This window comes from Tyto alba, unplaced genomic scaffold, assembly GCF_018691265.1.
Source record: "Tyto alba isolate M040663 unplaced genomic scaffold, T.alba_DEE_v4.0 Super-Scaffold_1, whole genome shotgun sequence".
NCBI lineage: Eukaryota > Metazoa > Chordata > Aves > Strigiformes > Tytonidae > Tyto > Tyto alba.
In genome coordinates this window covers 3871940-3893261 of record NW_024881261.1, presented here as the reverse complement: position 1 = coordinate 3893261, position 21322 = coordinate 3871940, and the positions used below count along the sequence as shown (strand labels likewise).

The 21322-nt window shown below is 39.3% G+C and overlaps 1 protein-coding gene across 2 annotated transcripts; it reads right to left on the bottom strand.

The window, feature by feature from the left end:
• Positions 1-1284: 1284 nt before the first annotated feature.
• On the bottom strand, positions 1285-21265 carry UROS (uroporphyrinogen III synthase). Of its 2 annotated transcripts, XM_032988798.2 has the most exons (10): positions 20832-21264; positions 15412-15501; positions 14662-14745; positions 13575-13671; positions 11880-11954; positions 10473-10547; positions 5356-5439; positions 4802-4887; positions 2734-2832; positions 1285-2147 (listed from the first exon to the last, which is right to left on the bottom strand). In XM_032988798.2, exons 2-10 carry the CDS (start codon positions 15472-15474, stop codon positions 2001-2003), a joined length of 810 nt encoding a protein of 269 aa, XP_032844689.1. In that variant the 5' UTR covers positions 15475-15501; positions 20832-21264; the 3' UTR covers positions 1285-2000. The 2 variants fall into 2 exon arrangements, with proteins under 2 accessions (XP_032844689.1, XP_032844690.1); XM_032988799.2 differs by lacking the exon at positions 10473-10547 and having other exon boundaries at positions 20832-21265.
• Positions 21266-21322: the final 57 nt, after the last annotated feature.

The following is a 21322-nucleotide window of genomic DNA, read 5'->3' as shown; positions in this document are numbered from 1 at the left end:
AACAAAAGGGGAGTAATATTTTACAGTCCAGGAGAGAGGCTTGAGCTGCAGAAGGGTTCCTTGGCTAGAGCCAAGTCAGGCCTGTACGTCGGCTATCGGGCTGGGAAGGGTTACAGAGCCATTCAGCCGCTGCAATCCTACCCCCTTTTCTCTTTTTACTGAAACGTGGTACCAAGTACAGCGGGGAAGCTGCTGGTTTTCACTGCCAAACAATGAGCAGGGCTGAAGTTCAGATTCCGAGCTCGTGGAGGCCGAGTCCCAGCAGCCGTTCGTGTGGCCTCCGCCTCCCCCAGCAAGCGCCAGCTCTACCTCTTCTGTCCCAGATCCAGTCCCCCCAGGGATCTCCAGTTTGCCACAGGTCATGAAGGAGCGCGGCAGGGGTAGGGCAGCTGGATTTCCTGCTAAAGCCCTCGGCGGGCTCGGTTTTGGATTGTTCTCTTAAACGGGGGTAAGTCTGTGTTACTGGGCAGTGGTGGTTCCCGGGGAGGGATGTGCAGCAGGAGGCCTGACGAACCCCGAGCGGTCCTGCGGGCTCTGTAATGACCCTACGCAGCTGAATCTGAATGTTCAGCAGCTTAACTTCATTTTGTGGTGCCTAAACCACGACAGTCTTTAAAAAAAAAAAAAAAACAAACCCAAACAAAAAAACAAAACGAAAACAAAAAAAGAAACAAAGAGGCAAAGCCAACAACTGCTGCATAATCATTCCCTTCCTTCTTTCCCCGGGGCATGTCTACACTGTCCTGCAGCTCCTTCCAGTTACCACAGTGATTCTAGCATCCTACAAGATGATGTTCTCTGATGATGAAGTATTCCTCCCACTGTTCAACATTATCTTCCAGCAATTACGGTACTTCTGAGATTCTATTTCATCTCAAGAAATTGAACTGCTTTATAAAGCAAAATGGCGGTTTTACTGTGCCCAGTCTGACTGATGAGAATCCACATACACAATCTGAAATGACTTCAGTTTATAACTGGGTTCAGATTAACTCTTATTCTAGGTATGGAGCATCTTACCCAATTGGAAACTCAGAATTCAGCTAATAGAAACTTATAGCAAATGCAAATTTCTCTGTTATTCTATGAAACTCAGCACTATACTAACCACACGGATGACTTCCATGAGGATTATAATTGAGTATATTAGGACTTAAATCTTTTATGAATTTTTTAGCATTAGCAGAGGTAGCACTAGAGCTAAATAGGATTACTTTTTCTCTTTTTACAGATAAACAATTAAAGCATAAACCACAGCCCAAATAGAGAACTCTAACACCATTATTAATGATGATAAGCCAATTTATTTCTCTGTTAATAATTCTCCTTCATTACAGGAATAGAAACCAAAAACTAATGTTTTAAGACCCTGTACTGTAAGGATATTGAGTGGCAATAGCTGATCTGCTATTAGCTCCACACAGTGCAACTTCACTGCAAGAATTGTCCTATTCCATTGAGAATCTACAATCATCATTTTCATATAAATACTTGAAAAGCAGAGCAACGAACAAGTAAGCTTTACCACAGAAAATACTTCCGTGTAAGCATGCTTTTCTTCTACAAAAGAGAAAGATGTGCACGTAAAGCTGATTCTACAGAGAAATGAAAACCTTACCTTGTGTGCTAGGAGATACCTGAGGTGATACACTGCACTTATTTCAATATACTGCTCTGATGCAGTTAGTGTCTCACAACTAGTCTTCCAGGAATGTCCACATAAAATACTACACACGTGAGAAAAGGGGAATAGCTAGATGCTTTAAGAGATGCTGGACAGATTCTGGATTTCTTAGATAGGTGCAAGCTTCTCACAGCAGGCCCTGACAAGGGCACTGCTGCATGTTCCTGAAAAATACTTTCTTGCAGGACAACAGCTCTGCAAAATGGAAAGAAAAAAAACAAAAAAACAAAAAAACAAAAAAAAAAAAAAAAAAAAAAAAACAAAAAACCCAAAACTTCTACAGCACCATATTCATCTTCAGCTGCACGCTGTGCTCTTATTTAGACAAACAGCAGTTCTGGCAGTGAAGTGCTTTCTGGAGCCCCGCGGCGAGGTCTGGGGGAGTCGGACTCTCTGCAGTGCAGCTAACTGGGATTCCTGCCGCTTCCATGGCTTCCGCAGTTGTTGGACCGATAGCAGCAAACTGAAATGATGATATTTTCAGGTACAGCATCAGTTCTTCCTAGTTATTTCAGTACATAACCTTTCTTCCTTTACCCACGCTGTCCCTGGGTCAACTTGCATGGCTGAGCTCACTAAACCGCGCTCACCGTTTCAGGTTGAAGATTTTCAGTGTTAAAAACTGCCTGTCGATTGAACTACTTAGAAATTACTTAGGAAAGATGATTATTTATCTCACCCCTACAAACATTTAAAGGTCTTAGTTCCGCAAAACAGGAAAAGTGAGAGGAATTTCAATGTGCCTCAGCCTGATTCAAGCAAGAACTACTCCCAGCTTCACATAACGAACAGAAAATAAAGCCTATACCCAGTGGAGACCGGGTAAGTTATTCAGGGGAAAAAAATTCTAGGTGAAAACAATTACTGTTTTTCAAAAAAGGCTCTCAGCTATATGGTAACATTTGTGCTTGCTGTAATCTGTTTTTTTCAGAGACATAAACAAAAGAGAAAAAGAAGGTTTGTAATAGGTTTAACAGCCTTCCTATCTCTCATTTGCCCACCCCAAACTTACTCCCTGTTGTATTTCATGACTTTTAAATAGAAGATACCTTGATATGGTTGATAAAATCCCCAGAAAGCTTCTGAATGTGCTGGAGGCAAAACTTGACACCAGAAGGACTGAAGAACACGATGCTTGCTGGAATTCCCTGAGTAAAAGTAACCATAGGTTGGCATAGATTACTCACTATTCCAGCAGTATATCAGTACACTTTTCACATAAATCCCTCCAACTCTCTCTATATGGACGTGAAGTGTTTCGATTGATGAGAAACAGCAGTTAAGCCAACAGAAATGTTTTTCTGTGGCGTAGACAGCCTGCCAAACCCCACCACAGAATGCTGAAATTCAGGTGTGACTTCAAGTACTTTGTCAAACAGGCACTTGCTGATAAACGTACTGGAAGTGTTCTGGAGCCACACTCACGTTCCATACTCATGTTAAAAAGCAAGTTATTTCCCGAAATACATTCCCATCTATCTCAGTTTTGCATATATTCTCTGTTCCCCAGCTCATGTTCTGCCTGCCCTGAGATGCTCTGGCAAAGATGAGGCGTTGCCTTAAAACTGCAGACCCCTGGAAGGGCTTTCTCTCTCTCAGAATAAGCCTGCCTTAAAATAGCAGCAGGAACCTTCTGTGGCCAAAAGAAAACTGCAAAATTCTGTCTGGAGTGAAGGTCCCAAGCTCCTGAGCTGCAGACCCAAAGCACATGCTGGCTTTATCATGATTTTCTGTCTGACAGGAAAGATACGCTAGTTCCACTCAAACTACATCTGTTGTTATTTTACAGCGCGTGACTTGGAAGCTAGTCTTAGCTCACGGAGGCCAGAATGACAGTTTAACACAGGGCTGTTCATTGTCTCACAAAGTGCTAAGTGCTTGTCATTTTATGTCAGCTTTCCATGCGCTAAATATAGAACCACAATATCATCAGTTAAGAACAACTAAAAAGCCCGAGATACGCATTTTAACAGCTTTACACTGAACCTAACATCTAATTACAGCAAGCAAGGAGTTCCATAAAAAGAGTTCAGAAAGTTACAACGGGCATATGTACTACTGACTCACTTTTATAGCTGCTATAAACTAAATATGGTGGGGATCAGAACTGTGATACCCACCTAGGAACACCAGGATACTACCAAGCACCAGTTAGGCTGCCCATGCCATAACCTTTTAGGACCTCTTGAAAAAGGACTTTAAGATCAATATGTAATTTAACAAGGCATTAATGCACAGATTTTTAAAAGTGGTGCAACATGCTCAAGTAGGCCAAGTTTCCCTAAGAAGGAAAGGCTGTATTTTGAATAAAGTTAATTCTAGGTATCATGTAGACTCCTACAGATGGAAAATTCAGAAATCCCATCTCGAAAAACTAAAAGCAAGTATCAGTACCTTCAAAGCCTTTACTATGCGCTGATCCTTGCTTAATGACATTTACTACAGGGTTTTAAAGAGGGAAAAACAATAATCCTAGCAAATATAGCTCAATGCACTTGTCAACAGCATGTCACTTGGAATTCTAACACTTAAAATGAGATCGTTAATGTACAGATCATAGATTGAACAATCGGAGAATGAACACTGGAACTATGCAGGGCAGATTACCCCTGGATTCTGATTTGTAATACAGAGCAGAGATGTCCAGTGATATTTCAATTACACTAATAAAAATTAACAATAAAGCTGTTCAGTAAATATCCTCGCTAAATGTAATTTGATATGGTATTGCTTAAAAAGCAGTCTCGCCCAGCTCACAGGAATAAAGTGAATAGGTAATTATACATGCAGTTATTTCCCAGTCATTCTGAACATATGTATATTTTGAAAGTTAGACAAAATGTGAAAGGTTTTGGTTTCTTCTTCTAACGGAGGCACTGTGTCTTTTAGGCTTGTTTATAATTGCCATAACAAGTAACTGAGGGACTCACTCTCTGTCTGAAAGTTTCACTAAAGGATTTTCTTGCTAGTCATTGGGGAAACAAACCAAGAAGGCTATGCAGGATATTCTTGTATCCCCACACGTATCATTTCCAGACAGCTGGAAAAAAAGGAGTATATTCTGCTAGGCATTATCAGATACTGCACAAATTCTCAAATTACATCAACATCCAGTACCTGTTGCGAGAAATAAGCGCTCAAAGATTCTTGCAGGTCAGTGTGTTGTGTCGTTTGATAAACAGTAAGGCTTTCCAGAGGTATACCTGGAATCAAGATGCACGTTTCATAATTAAACAGGCGTTCATTAATTTCTGTTATTTCAATAAAACACTCTCAGCATACTCATTACACTTAAGTGTACTGTTTCAGGTTAAAAAGACAAAGAAAAAATTCTGTGAAGGATCTGTAAGACAGACTAAAGCATCTGTAATCAGAGGACCTGGAAACACACTGGAAAACTGGTGAGTCCTGCAACAGTTGTGTAAGTTACCTGCCACCTCACAGAAGAGAACGTGAGAGAAGAACCAGGCAAACAACCTTGCTCACATCATGCTACAGCTCAGTCCCAGGGCTGTGGGCAGCAATACAGCCTCATAGCTTTTAATCCCATCCTCTATATTCTAGCCAACATAATAGCAAATTCAATTCTTACTTATTCAAATTTGGTTCACAAGCCTTAGATACAACTTTTCTCATAACTAATTAAAATAAGGCTCCAAGGGAAGTCCAACCTTTTTCTCTAAGTACTGTAGGAAGTACTTCTCTTTTCAGGGCTCCACAAGGAAAAAGAAGAGCTGAGGAATTAGGTTTCTCCCCTGTAAACACACAAACAAGAACTTTAATTAACTTATCTTTTTAATAAAGAGTAAACATGATACGTTTAATACATTTTAAAGGTATCAAATGTTCAACACTGCAGTAAATGCCATGTGCTTCACCACAGACACAGCCCTAAGATAACTGAAAACATTTGCAGTGCAACTGCATCCACAGTTCCGAGGACAGAGGCTACTTAGCATGTAAATTAAAAAATATTCCATAACTATAATATGAATACATTGGCTAAAAAGATCTCACTAAAGATAAACTATATTTCTATTCCCCTTGCCATTCTACAAAGAAAAAAAGTACTGGGCAAGTTATCTCCTCCTCAGAAACACAATCTTCCTCAATTCTTCTATTTAAAATCTTAGTCCTACTCCACACATGACAGCTTTCTCTATATAAAAGAATGTTCAGGCAGACAAAGAGGAGGACAGAAATACTGTGCTTGAAAGTTTCAATCTATCTTAAGGAGCCCTTCGAGCGGCCTCCCAGGGCTTAAAGGGGGGACAGGGAAGGGGGGGAGGGACTCTGGGTCAGGGGGTGGGGATGGGACAAGGGGGGACGGTTTTAAGCTGCCAGAGGGCAGATTTAGGTGAGCTCTAAGGCAGAAATTGTTCCCTGTGCGGGGGGTGAGGCACTGGCCCAGGGTGCCCAGAGCAGCTGTGGCTGCCCCCTCCCTGGAAGGGTTCAAGGCCAGGTTGGACGGGGCTGGGAGCCCCCTGGGCTGGGGGAAGGGGGCCCTGCCCGGGGCAGGGGGGTGGAACTGGGGGGGTTTGAGGTCCCTTCCAACCCAAACCATTCTGTGAATCTGTGATCTGAAACTCTTATTTTCTTACTTCCCCAAGCAAAAATAATTCTGCTTCCAGTGCTAGGGTGGAAGTGGATATCCTCGCTTGCCCTTGCCTTTAAAATGGCAGTGACCTCCAACTTTAATTACTGTTACATTGCCAACACCTGAAAGTTCCACAGAGATTTTGGAAGCACCTTTCTGATACATGGCTGTTTGTAACTTAACTCTAGTAGGACATGACACACCAGGGAGGTAGTTTCCATATCTTTTGTATGTTTCTAATACATTATCAGAAGGGGAAACCAATTCTGCTTAAAAAATACCCCTAAGTAACAGTATTCCTGTCACCACCCTTGGGTTACACCCCCATTCCTGCAGCCCCCCTGTCCCTGTGCACTCTGTGCACCCACACACCAGCAGCGGGAAAGGGCAAACACTGACAATAACCATCACACTCCGAATGCAAACACCTGGCTCAGAAGAAGGAAACAGCATTGACAGGATGAGATTCTCAATAATTTGCTAGGTTTAGGGCTTAAACCAGTTGTTTCATAAAGTTTTTCACTACTAGATTTTATCTACTAAAAGTGAAAGTTGACGCTTTGCAAAAGATAAAGAGCATTTTAATCAAGGAAGAATTTGATTTTTACATAGGAATTTAACAGCAGACTTGTTCTGCACAGCGTTTACCTTTTCTATAAATAACAGAGAAAATGTCAAGATTAAATTCTACACAGCTGCATACCACTGCATTCATCTTTTAAAATAAATGAGTTCCTCAACACATTATTTTATTACTAATTCACATGTTTAAGAGACTACTACTAGAAAAATAAATGCTTTTTTTTAAGTGCTGAAAGTAGATTCTTGGTTTATAACAGTAAGCATCAGAGACGCCCCGGGGTAAAAACAGAAAGGACAGCACAGTAAAAATCGAATGGAAAGATCCTCATAGGAGTCAACACAGATATATCTGACTGTCCTAACTGCACACTGAGGTTTTATTAGAAACCATGGATATGCTTGTAATAAATTACAGGAAGAAAGATTTGGGACAGAATTTATAAAAGAGATTTTAAAATAATAAGAAAAAAAAACTAACTATTTCAGTGTTAATCCTCCTACAACTTGTGTCAGTTAATTGAAATGTCATTGAGATATCTCTACAGAAACACTAATCCTTTTTTGACTTGTGTTTACAAAGTACAGAAAAATTCTTTAGTAGGCCTGAACAATACAACAAGCATTGGCTCCAGTGGTATACCCTACTTCTGTACCCAACACAAATGTTACACTGTAACAAAACTCAAAAAAATATTTGCCTTGAAAAGAGAGTAAAGCTAGCCAGCTAGTTAAGGAGTAAATTCTGGTATTTTCCCAATTACTTAAGTTGAAGTGGGCACCAAAGCACAAAAGAGGAATAACAAAATAAATATCATTGCTTTGGATTTTATTTTTATTCTGACAATAAATTCTAATGACATAAAAAATGTAGAGCTATTCATTTCATTTACTTATCTTTTGATGCATACATAAAAATAAATTTATATAATAGGGAGTATGATGTAATTTAATCTGTACTGCAGAGGCTGTTATAAACCACTTGATAAATTGAGAGCACATAAGTATGCACAATCCAATAAATCATTGAGTATGATTATACATATCATCAACAGGCAGTCTCCAATGACTGAAATTCACTGTTTGGTTATCAAAACTGAAGGGTATTCCAAGGCAGTCATTTTTGCAAGGATAATGGAAGCACTGCAGCAGTGTGTTAATTTAAATAACCTGCTGATGTATGAAACTGCCCTCGGGACCCTCTCTGTAAAAGGCTGTAAAACACCCCCCCTCTCTCTCTTTCCCAGCAGTGGCTGCCAGAAGCTGCTGCTGGCTCTGGACTGAACGTCTCTGCTCTCACCAGAAAGCGCTGCTCCCTGGCTGGCTCCGCCGTGACCGCCAGCTCCTGACTCTGCAGGAAAAGGGGAAACACCCACGGGACCGAAGAGGCTCCCGAGTGACGGGGTCTGAGAACCAACCGGCTCCCAAGGGACGAGGCAGAGCCAAGACAACCCTCAACTGGGCTGAGAAAGTAACCGAGAAGATGCCACCGTGGATGACCAGCCGCAGGCCCACCAATAAGGAATTTTTCCATTCCTGGTACTACATGCATTGTTTTCTTTAGAACTGATCCTAGTTTTTTTCACATTCATACAACAGAAGAGACAGGTATTTTTCTTGCCTTCCTTCTCAAAAAAAAAAAAAAAAACCAAACCTCCATCTGCAAACTGGCAAACTTCATTTCATTACCAGAAGTAGATTTCCTAGCACTAAAAAAATCAGCTAAAACCTCTTTTTGTTTTAAAATATCCGTTGAAGAGTAGATACAGGTTATTCTCTACTTATGGCACTTTTGTTCTGAAAATTTCATTTTTAATTTTCAGAATTTATTAGTTAATCTTGTGTTGGCAACTATCATTTTTAACATGAAATACTCCATACAGTTAAAATATTTGCCAATGAACTGCTGAGCACTCTGCCCATAAAAAACAATCCTTGCCAGCTCCAATCACATTTTTCTTTTACCTTTAAACCTCTGCTACTATGCAGACTTTGCTAATCAACACTCTCTTTCATACCTAACACTATGCCTAGCAGCCAAAAATAACGTGTCAGGGTTCTTGACATCATTTCTACTAGTGAATCCCCTCGCACTTTATTCAGCAACCTCATAAAGTGTGGTCAGCAGCAGGGCTTTTAAATCAGCAGATACAATAATTCATCCAACGTCCAGAATAATTGCACTGACTGTCATTTGTTTCTCTGACTAGGGTTAGCCAAAGGCAGAGTATTTACCTTGAATCATAGGGTTTTTTCAAAGCACTGGTCATTCTCTGGTCAGTTAGTGGACACTGCATGAGCTGCTAGATGAAGGTTTCTGTTTGCCTTTTTAAATCTGGGGCAGAAAGTTCTTCAGGGAATGACATATCTTTGTATCAGACTGAAAGTTTCCCTCCAACATCACTATGAGGCTCTGCTATACACCTCCCTGCTTTCCCACATGAGTGGGGTCGTATGAAAGTCCAGAGGAAGATCTGCCAGCTAACAAGCTGCTGCTGAGATACTGAACCTTAGGTGGGATTTTTTTTTTTCTGGTACAGAGATTATTTTAGCAACGAGTTTCAGAGTGCGTGGGGACTAATTCTGTTGACTTCTTTTGGTAACTGCTCCTGCCAGGCGATGCTCAGGCGGACGCTCTGAAGGCAGCACACACCTCAGTCGTGGATCCCCCGGAACATCGCCTGCTGTGGCAGAAGTTTTGAAGCCAAAATCATTGCGCTGGCAGGTCCCGCTTATGACATCCTTCATCCAACTTCTCTAACCCAGGCTGTACAAAAACACAGCCTCTTTTCTCACAGCTTGTACCGACTCATCCACACAAAAAATAATCAGCCCCTAAGCCTGAAAATGTTTATTACTATTGGAAATTTTAACAAATTACAGTAAAGAAAAATGAGGAAGTAGACTAATTAGACTTCTAAAATTACCCAACAATCTGATAATACACTTAGAAGCAGCAAGCAGATCAATATTACAGCTTTAACCGTAACAAAAATGGTTAAACAGAACATAAACCATCATTTTAACTAACCCTTTCTGCAACTTCTTCAAAATCACCCTCCTCTGGTGCTGAAAAATAGACTCTGAAACCACATCTTTATTCTGAGGAAAGGAGTTCCCCTTATCTACTCTGAACTATGGCACGGTGAGAAATCCCCAGCATCAACTGGTGTGAAGCAAAAGTCAGGTCACCCAAAGGTCACAGAGAATCAACACACCTATAGTCACAATCTTTTAAATCATATGATTATAGCAATGCTTAGGAATATTATGAATATATTCTTATGAAAATAGCAATTTCCAATCATTACAGCTCTGATCTTTTAGTAAAAAAATACTTCGTCTACTGGGTCATATAGTCTTATTATTCAATTGCAGAGTCTAAGTTTTTATGTAAATTAATATTTTGTATAGGTATTTCAAAGTATTTTTTATCATCTTTTAGAGATACCAGCCACATTCCCAGAAGTCTAATTCACGGGTTCTACATATAAGAGATATATGCAGTATGTACTTTTCTGTTTCAGTGTACACTTGATTTCATTTATAGGAAATTCTGAAACAATGGAAGGTACATTGGCTTAATTTAAGTAGAATATTTTAGACACTTACTTGAGCAAATAAATTCAGCTAATTTTTCAGCATTTCCAGACTTTTCTCCTTGTGGAATAAGACCAATTTCCTCCACTATAACCAAAAGCAGCAAAGAAAAACAATGAAATCACTGAGAACAATTCAGATTTACTATCACAGAAACATGGGTTGAAAAGGGAGACACAACTTGATCCAGGCACACAAATACCTCTTTCAAAAGCAAAAAATCAGAGCCTTTGAAGTAGTAACATCCTATGAAAGTTTCGATTTTGGTTCTAGAAAGGCATGCTTGAAAAAAGCACAGATGAAGAATTCTGAGGAGAGCTAAGCTGTTTTGGAGAGTTTTTAACCTCTCATACCTGAAGCTGTGAGACAGAAAGCACAGACTGCTGAACAGGCTGCAGTTCCTGGCCTGCTCTGGCTGCAGCCAGCTTCCCAGTGAGCGTATCGCGGCTCTGTAGCAAAGGCTGAAACCCTATTGGAAAATCTGAGAGTATAACACTGGTCTTACTTATGCAAATAGGGAGGAGATGAATTCCTCAAAAGTTACTGGTCTAGTGGAAGGCGTCCTTGCCCATGGCGGGGGGGTTGGAATTAGATGATCTTTAAGGTCACTTCCAGCCCAAACAATTCCATGATTCTATGAATCTGGGACTTAACTGATTCGAGACGCTTGCTAGGTGTCACCAGTTGGTGATCCAGTGTTGGCCTGCCTGAATAAATACACCACTTACAGAGGTAGCCAGTAATTATCCAAATTATTTTTGGACTAGAAGCAAAATCATCAAGACTTTTAAAACTCTCAAATACTAGTCTTTCCGTAATACTTCCTGTGTGGCTCAGTGAAAGCTAAAATGCAATTTTACAATAAGAAAGGCTTTCACAAACTAAAATCTACATTGCATCTTTGTTATGCACCAAAAAATGTGTATTGCATCATATTAAAACCAGTTTCAAGACAAATAAAGCAGCTGAGCCAGTGAAGACAACGGGTTGGATACTGGCAACTTCTGTTTGGCAAATGCCTCACAGGAACACTGTGGGGATGAGGGGCCAGAGCACCTCACTTTGTACAGCCTCAGACAATCATGAGATAACCCCTTTCATCCAATTTCATTTCCAAAGTGAAAGACAAAAAAACCACATGCAAGTTAAGAACAAAGGGGTTTTTTTCTTTTTTGACCAAATTTTTGAAGTCATTGCCATCACATTACACTAAAAGTAATGACAACCCAGAAGCTAGATCCTTAGCTGAAGTAAGCATGTATAGTTCTAATGCGTATAAAATTACCTGTTTATAAAATTATCCATTTATAAAACTTACCTGTATATTTTTCTGAGCGCCCCTGAATAGCAGCTAATATTCCAAAAATTGTACTTACATGACAGATTTATCTAGACTTCTTTTTTTAAACCCCGGCTTACCTAGAGAAGCTGTAGCTTTTCCTACCACGTAGGTTGGTTTGCTATTCCATCTTTGCTTAAAAGATTTTGACCAGGCTGAAAAACATTAAATTAAATTTAAGCACAAGGCAACAAAATATGAATGTTAAATGAATATTTGGACTTCTGTCTAATCTACAAATACAGCAATATGATAATGATTAACACTCCAGTACATATTTCAGCAAATCTGGATATATAAAATGAATTTTTAATGTGTTTTTTTTTTGTTGTTGTGTAAATAGTAGTCTAGAAGATGTTTTTAAAAGCCTAATTTGAGTAAACAGTTCTTAGCTGTTTTCGTTAAGTAGCATTTTAAATGCACATTTACTCTATGCCAGATCACATGCAACTTGCAATGTTCATTTATATTTTGGCATTAAGAACTTAAAAAAAGCCTCAAAACTCATAGAAAAAAACAGCACATAGTAGAAAAGGGGATTTACACATATAAGCTGGTAGTTTAAAACTGGAGGCTTGGACAAATAACAAATATAATCTTCTATGACAACAAATAAATGGTAAAAAACTAATCCCTGCACTACACTATAAAGCAATTCTTTCTTATACCAGAAAAATACTGAAACTGATTGTATTTCAAAATACACCAAAAATAAGTTATCAGCTCAGAAATAAAATGTATCAGAGACCAAAACAAAATTATTAAGAAATGGGTTTCCTCCTTCAGGCAGTAAGTGTGTAACAGATTATACTTCTTGGATCCAGCTACCTCATCCCCATGCCTGAAACCCCAACGGGTCAAAACCAGATATTCTTTTGCTATCTTGTCTAAAAACAGCATAGCATAGGACGCTGAGTCCCTTTCTAGTATTCTTTAAAAAAAAGAATAATTAGAAATAGACTACAATAACAGTAAACAACGATCAAACTATTCTAAAGAAGGAAGAAGGCAAGGATTGATTAGCTTTGAAAAGAACCCAAATAGGAAACAAAGACTCATATTATTGATTAAAATATGTATTTCAGCAACTCCCAAAAATTGTAATTGAGATCAGGCATGAACTCTAGACCAGAGATTACATTTGACCAAAAATCCTAAAACACAGCCCTCTGCTGTTGAAAATGCTAAAATGTCCTTACTCAAAAGTGTAACCTTACTCACTGTGCTTTAATTAGTATGACTGCAGCCCAAACATGGAGCAGATAATGATACAATTTAAGTGTAAACAGAAACTCAAAACCAGAAGTTACCATTTCGCATAAGAATGTTTACAAGGATTCCACAGATCATTGGTATGGTAATTTCTATTTAGCACTCTGCAGGATTCTTAGAACTAATCTGTTGGCTTTTATGTATCACTATTTCCTCATCACTTTTTAGCTAGTACTTAATTCACTGAAGAAATTCCACATTAAAGTCAGAGAAATTTTTTTTTCTGTAAAAATTCATGTGAATTAGATAATCACAGATGTAGCAGTGGCCAGTTTCTACAACATGCTCCCTCCCTTTAAGTGAGAAAAGCAGTAAGCAAAACTAGGCGTGCAGTAAAACATTCCCTGCAAAATATTACAAGGCCTTTATGACATCAAAAGAGCTGTGAGATAAAGCGTTTTTTAAAAAGGCATACTCCAAACACCTACTGGTGGGTGAAATAAAATTACAAATTTCACAAAATACAGAATCAGAAAGACCAAGGAATGTAAATATGCACTTACCTTCATTTTTACTATATTCTTTTAAACATATTTTGATGGCTTCTAATGCTCTTGGACTGGTAAAAACTAGGCCCCCGTAACATTCTGGATGAGAGAGCTACTTATAAACAGTAAATTTAAGAATGAAAAAAAAAAAAAAAAAAAAAAGAGCAAATAAATTTAAAAATTAAGTTGATCAATTCTTTATAATCTTGTGAAGAACAAAACAGCATCAATAAATATCTGAAATTGAAACAAGCTAATATTTAATTACTATCAGTAGTCAGAGTATTTATAAGAGAAATGTATAACAAATCTCAAATTCAGAACAAAATTTGCAGATTATATTAATTCTGAGAATCTGTAGGAATGGACAAGAATTCCTGTCACTGAAATGAGCTGGAACCATACCGTTCGCCCATACGAGGTACTTAAAAATTCATACAACAGAAATGAACTGTTATTGCAAGTGGTGACACAGAGGGTGTTACCCAGGCAGCTCCTTACCCCTCCACCCCCTCAAAGAACAGTTAAGATTACTAACAGGCTCTCAAAGATCAATATGAAAAAAGAAAACATGTTCTTGGATCACTTGTAAATGCAGACCATGACACGTTCAAGCACCAAAGTACAGTGCTGTTGGAGATTCTCAATAAAGGAAACCTCCCCGAGAAAACCTTTCCAACATATTAAAATGAAATATATATATTGAGGAAGGAGTAGAAAGAGAACACTGATTATGCAATTTTATTCCATGTAATTAGTAGATGAATTACACAATTTTGCTACAATGTAAGGGTTAACCTCAGGTAACTTTCAGTTGTCACTACAGTTTTCTCATTTTTTGTTGTGACAAAATGCCCCCATACCTGACCTAAATGTGAACCCACATAATTCTTTAACAAGTATGGGCAACCTACCTGATGTTGTATACAATGTTGCATTGTGTTAGATACAATATATTGCATTGTATACAACTGTGCTTGTGGAAACGCAAAAAGAGATACCACAAAGGGCATTATTAAATCAAGATATAAGACACAGCATCTTGGCAACCATGACCTAAATTCTGTTGAAAATAAGACAACTGAAATCATTTAAAACTTACCTTTTCAAATAAGCTTTCAAGAGAGATGAATTCAAATGACAAAACTGGAATCAAAGTTGCTTCAAATCCATATAATCCTAATTCCTACCAAAAAAAGGTTTACAGCTCTTGAAAGAGATTTCAAACAGTAGGTTTTTTCTTTTTCAAAGAATTGACAAAGTCAGCAAAATATTTGCTTTCATTAAAGTAAAATACAAAGGCATCTTATTTGTTTCTACTAGTGAATCTAGTTTGGCTTTGTTACTTATTTAGTAGTACAACATAATACTAAACTGTGGAACTGAGGCCTCCTACATAGCTACTGAAGAGTTATGGTATACACCAGCATATAACTCTGAAGTCCCAAAGTGACAAATGATCGCCCAGTCCTGCAAACGTTCTTGTACTCACAGGACTAAAGGCAATAGCAGGAAGGACCACAGCAACAGGAACACTTTTTGTAATTCTATCCGTACTTTGCTGAGAGCTTCAATGGTGAATTCAGAGCGAATGTTCCATAACTAAATTATTTTTTTCAGCAACAGCAAATTTTCTAGCATACGTTCTTTTCTTAGCATAATTTCAGACACGCATTCTTAATTTTGATTATTTTTTCTTGGAAAATCTCATCATTTCAGAGATGCACTCCTAATTTTGATTAAACATGTTTTTCACCTGAAACAGTTAAATTCATCTATCTTGCTGAACACATATACTACCTATTTAATAGGAAAGTGACACAATTGCTTATTTCTTTTAAAGTTTACTCACTTTAATATACGGATCCGGTCCTGAATCTTTGTCTTTGGGATCCTTCAGCAACAGAACCTTCATTATTTACCAAATAACTGCACAAGAACTCTGAAATACGATAATAGAATTTATCTAAATTAGATCTAGAGGACTTTCTACTGAACAGTGACTTTAATAGCTCAGCTTCAAAGAAACTGGGTTGCTAACAGTTGCACTGCTCTCTATACAATGAGTAAGCAGTTAACGTACATTCTCTGGGCATGAATACCCACCCTGATAAGACCAACAAATAACATGCTGCCTTTAGATAATACTGCTTCAGGGAAAAACTATAATGAAAGTCATCAAGGCGAATACATTTTAAAGGGTAATATTTTGTAAAAGAAGTAACAACCCCTAATGCAGTCACGTTCAGCAGAGTAATAAGCTCCTATCTATAAAAACTTAGTCTATTAATTTCCATGCTAGTTTTCACCCTATGCTAATCATAATAAGTATGCAAGGGCTTATGTATCAAGTGATTTAATTTGATTCATTCAGGGTCTCACCCTTTCCATGGGAGAAAACGTGCAGGACAGTGGTTCAAAATGTTTTTAAAAAATACAAACATATGAGTGTGCATATACACACATTTATATATGTGAATATAATATATATAATATTCATATGTCTTCTTTGATATATCAATAGTAAACCAGATAAGACTGAAAAAAATATATTCTGCCATTAAAATGGAGGATGATAGTTGTCATTTCCTTAATAGTTGACTTTGGTGCTGAATTCAAAGCCTCTTACAACAAGTTAGCAAACATACCAGGCATCAAAGTAAACAAATGCAGTAATACAAACTAACAGAAATCCATTCTCTAACTGCACATTTACCTAAATTATCTATGTGTTACTCTCCTGATAGATTACATACTAGCAAATTATCTTTAAAAGGAGTAATGATGAATATTCAAATGTACAGAACATCTTAAATTTTACTCATTTGCATGACATGCAGTGAAATCCTCAAAATTTCCTCAAAGACAAAAAAAACCTCATCATACAAAAGTGAAAAGAGAAAAGACAAAAAGCAGCTTTAGACAACATTGGACAAAACAGGATCTGGTACAAGTAACCAGAGCTCAGTGTCCTACATCTGTCTACAGCCAGAAGCACTGTGAAATACAGGCAATGAAAAGAGCACCCAAAGCAAACCACCCCCAGGAACTCAATATCCAACTGTCAGACTACATCGATTTTGTGGATTTTACACTTCATTTTTTTTTTTAATTTAGGTTTTAAAATGGGGTGTCAACACTGAGGTGTTTCATTCTGAACGTCTTACCAGTAGACATTTCCACAAGACTTCCAGCACTCAGTATTGACACAATGAGAACTGGTCGGGCTTTGCAGTTCTGAAATGCCAAGGCCAGTGAAGTCAAAGACAGTGACTAAAAGCGCACATGGAAGAAGACACAAGGACTTTGTCGAGGGCCGTATTCACAAAAAGTGTAATTCTCACTGATTTCAGACTAGAGCAAACACCAAAGTAGATCCCATGCATGGCTTTCAAGAGCTGGACTCCCAAATACTTTTGAGTATCCAGTTGCTACTAGCTTGAAGGAGGTAGGGCTAAGTGACTTCTCTCCGTCACTTTAACATTGTAACAGTCTTCACTTTAAAAATCGAACATTCTTGTAAAAACATATGTTGCGCATAGCTCTTTGTAATACAGATTGTTGTTCTGATGTTACTATCTTTACTACAACTCCATCTTCAGTGCTTATGCTCTAAGTATGATACACTTACATTTCTACTAGTATGCTTAAAGTCTACCAGCACCAAGAAAAATGTGGTTGACTCTAGCCTACCACACCTTCCTACTTCGAAAATACATAATGTTTAATAACATTATGAAGTCATCAAAACATAAATGTAGGGGAAATGTCCAAGAGAAGACAAATTTGACCTAGAGAATCTATAAGTTTGTGCATTTGTGAATAACACGTATATTGATCTGCAACCACCCTCCCGACTGCTTTTGGTTTTACTGCTGACAAAACTAGCCTCTTTTTCCACAGCCAAAACCCTCTCAGAGGTTTTTGTTCCTTCTGCCTATGTAGTTCAGACAGGTTCACACTGATTTGGTGACAGGTGTGACCAAATGAAAACTGGTGGGATATACTCATTTCCAAACGCCGGGTCCTCACACCCAACACTTTCTTAGCGAGTGTGCCTCACCACTGTGTACACAGCACTGTGAATTGAGCCAAAATGCCCTCTGAACAGACAGGCAGAAGGCACACGAGATCCCAAAGAGGGACAAGCACACAGGAGCACATTTTCAGATCAAAAATATGCCAATATACATTCGAAGGGGGAAGAACGTAAAACTCAGTTATGGATTCTTTTGGGGGGAAAAACATTCAGATGAGTTTTCAGAACTTGCTGCAACGATGAAGGAGTCCCACTGCACTGGGAATGGTAAGACAAATACAGTATTTTTACTGGTTATTGTGTCCTTGAGATGTTACTAAGGAGAGCCCTACAAATGAGTGAAATGCAATTCCTGAAACAGCTAGGTCTCTGCTAAATACTTAGAGTCAACAATCCTGCCTCACATTCCTACTGAATGGAAAAGCATTAAGAGAAAGCACATAAATAAGACATGCAGCACCTCTGGTAATTTTTGATGTATTCTGAGTGAAGTACTTAAAATACAAAGATATACTTTAGGTATCTTATATATTTTATCTATAGATGATATATTACATATTTAATCAAGAGGCATGCACAAACTTCTAAATAACCATTAAAGCTTTCCATTTAGAACAACAAATGACCTTAGCAGAGTCCCGCAGTGCTCAATCTGTATCTGGAAAAGAGAGTGTGTATGAATAACCTTGTCATGGTTTAACCCTGGCCAGCAGGTCAGCCCCACGCAGCCGCTTGCTCACTCTGCCCTGGTGGGATGGGGGAGAGAACCAAAAGGGTGAAAGTGAGAAAACTCATGGGTTGAGACAAAGACAGCTTAATAGGTAAAGCAGAAGCCATGCATGAAAGCAAAGTAAAACACAGAATTCACTCCCCACTGCCCATGGGCAGGCGGATGCTCAGCCAGCCCCAGGACAGCCGGGCTCCATCACGCTTAACGGTGACTTGGGGAGACAAACACCATCGCTCCAAACATCCCCCCCTTCCTCCTTCCTCAGCTCTATATGCTGAGCATGACACCATACGGGGTCGTTTGGGGTCAGCTGTCCCCGCTGTGTCCCTTCCCAACTCCTTGTGCCCCCCCAGCCCCCTCGCTGGTGGGGTGAGAGCAGAAAAGGCCTTGGCTCTTTGTAAGCACAGCTCAGCAGTAAGGAAAACATCCCTGTGTTATCAGCACTGTTTGCAGCATAAATCCAAAACTTAGCCCCATTCCAGCTACTCTGAAGGAAACCCACTTTACCCTGCCAAAGCCAGCACAAACCTTAGCAAGTTTTATGCTTTGTTTACAGGATGATGCTGTCCACCCACTTTTGGCTCACTAAACAAGCACTCTGTTTGCCTGAGCACCAATAACAACACTGAAGAGACTGTTCTTCAAATGTTAAAAAAAATACCATTTGAAACCCATTAGGCTTGCAAACAGCTAATAAGAGGACAACAGGTTTTTTTGTCCTGAGCACACAGACACAAAGATGAAGAAAACCCTGTATTAGTCAGTCTGAGGTCTGGGAACCATGCAATTAGCTCTGATAACAAACTAGAAGATCAACTGGAGTGTCTGAGGCATTACATCATGACTGAAGGCTAAAACCAGTTTGGTGTCAATTTCTGTGTCACACAGTAAATTCAACATCCTGTGCCTTCAATTAAAGTATAAAGCCAATTACAATGCGCACCTCTGGGTCCCTGATATTAGTACAGTAAAAATGAGCAATACCCTCTCATATTAAAAAAAACTTTGCAGATTTTTTATATACAACATTGTACAGAAAGAACATGTCTGTGGGTCACTCAAATTTCATTTGAAAAGCTGTCCTCAAATGAATTTCAAACTATCTTTAATACAGAGGACGGGCTGTAAAAAGAAATAAATGGGTCCTTTTGTTTCTTGCTGCTAAGTGGCACTGGGAGCTGCAAAATATATTAAACTTTCCTAATACTATTCTGATCATAAGCAACCATAAGGGTCACACAGTAAGGTTTGATTGCCAAGCACAGAGGTAATTGCTCCATCATAAACGGAGATGAATTTTGATACTACTGAAATATGATATTTTAAAAACCTCTAAAAATCTCTGGGCTAGGATTTCTGATGTTATGCATTTCTTACCAATATTCTTTCACTATGATTAGATGGGTTCAATAACCAGAGGAGGAAAAAAGCCTACCTCTAAGGCTGACATGAAGTATGGTTCAGAAATCTACCAAATTCACACATAATGTAATACATATATCATCAAGTAACAACAACAGATTTGAGAATAATTCCTACTATTCAGGCATTTGTGCCACAAAACCGAACAACAAAACCTGGGTTTTCACAAGGCAATCTAGAAGAGCAGTGAAGGACTCAGACCATTCTAGTACATCATGGATTGTTACCAAAAGCAATGTTAGTAATTAGTGTCGTTCTTGACTGATATATTTTCAAAAATAAAATGGAAAACTGTATATAGATACAGATTAAATCCCCCACAGAGGCAGTTTTACTGCAGCAGAAAAGGGCTTTGACAATTCATCTTTCTCCACGCTGAATTCTTTCTCAGTGTATTAGTATTCATATTTTGACAATGACCAAAGTGCTCCCAGAGCAGACACAGCTCTCAAAAAATAATAAAAGAAAAATAAACACAGACATCCTTGATACTTTAAAGATACATGCAAATTCTAACCTATTTGGACTGTATTTATAAAGCCAAAATTACATCCCAGATCCTGTGCCTTGTACTTCTGGCTGACAATAGCCAATGCCCAATCCTCTTTTTCAAATGATCTCATTAGCACCTACCTTTCTTCATGAACTTGACAAGAACACTTAAAGGGGACATGGTCCCCATGAAGGCTCAAACATTAATGCCCACCTCAACACTTTTAGAGCTTTGCATTTTTCAGCATGTTTTCCTGATCGCTGTTTTTATAAAAAACACGTTTACATTGTGATTACCGTACTCTACCTAACTCTATCTTATGTTTATGTGGAACTATTTATAACTAGCCTTGGAATTAATTTTTAAAGTCAGCACTTGATTCCTTTTTTTTTTAGTTTGGCTTTCAGTAGTGTGACTAATGTCCTAGATGCTCAGTACAGATTTTTGGGCCCCAGTACTGTGTTCCGGTTTGGCTCTTTCCTTTACAACAGCGTAACTGATGGGTTCAACAGCAACAGGCAAGGACAGGAGTGATGAGGGTGGGGGAAACGCGAGGACACTCGTTGCACGGACAATTATTTCGCTTGCCTTTAAACAGAGGATGTTCCAGCAGGGCAGGGAGCTCAGCAATTAAAACGCACCTACGCTTCCACGGACCGTTTTCAAGTGTGTTTTGGGTCCCGATGACTTTCCCAGGACGCTGTATTTCTTTTAAAGCGGGTTACACGAGTAGCACAAAGAGGAAACCCCGAGTTTTCCGGAGAGAGGAGCGGGGAGAGGGCGGCCTGGAACCTTTTCCCCCCCAGCCCCGCTGCGGCCCCGGCGGGGGCAGCCCGGGCGCCCTCCCCGGGTCTCTTCCCTCACCCCAACGCAACCTTTCCCTGTGATCCACCGCGGGCAGGCACCACATACCCCACGTCCCGCCGGCAGAACTTTGCCGCCCTACGCTCACCGCACACCCGGTGCTGACCCGCTGCAAGTCGGCTCCGGCGCGGATTCCCACCCCCCCACCCCCCCCCGAGGATCCCAAGGCCGCGTTACGAGCCCGGCGCTCGCCTGGACAGCAGGCCGGCAGCCGG

What these genes read in the sequence shown, in the direction of transcription:
- UROS (XM_032988798.2), bottom strand. Translation starts at nt 15,474, where the DNA reads ATGAAGGTTCTGTTGCTGAAGGATCCCAAAGACAAAGATTCAGGACCG. An exon ending in TTGAAAGCTTATTTGAAAAG is followed by an intron (nt 13,672 to 14,661) that starts GTAAGTTTTAAA and finishes GTTTATAAGTAG; the next exon opens with CTCTCTCATCCAGAATGTTA. An exon ending in AGAATATAGTAAAAATGAAG is followed by an intron (nt 11,955 to 13,574) that starts GTAAGTGCATAT and finishes AATGTTTTTCAG; the next exon opens with CCTGGTCAAAATCTTTTAAG.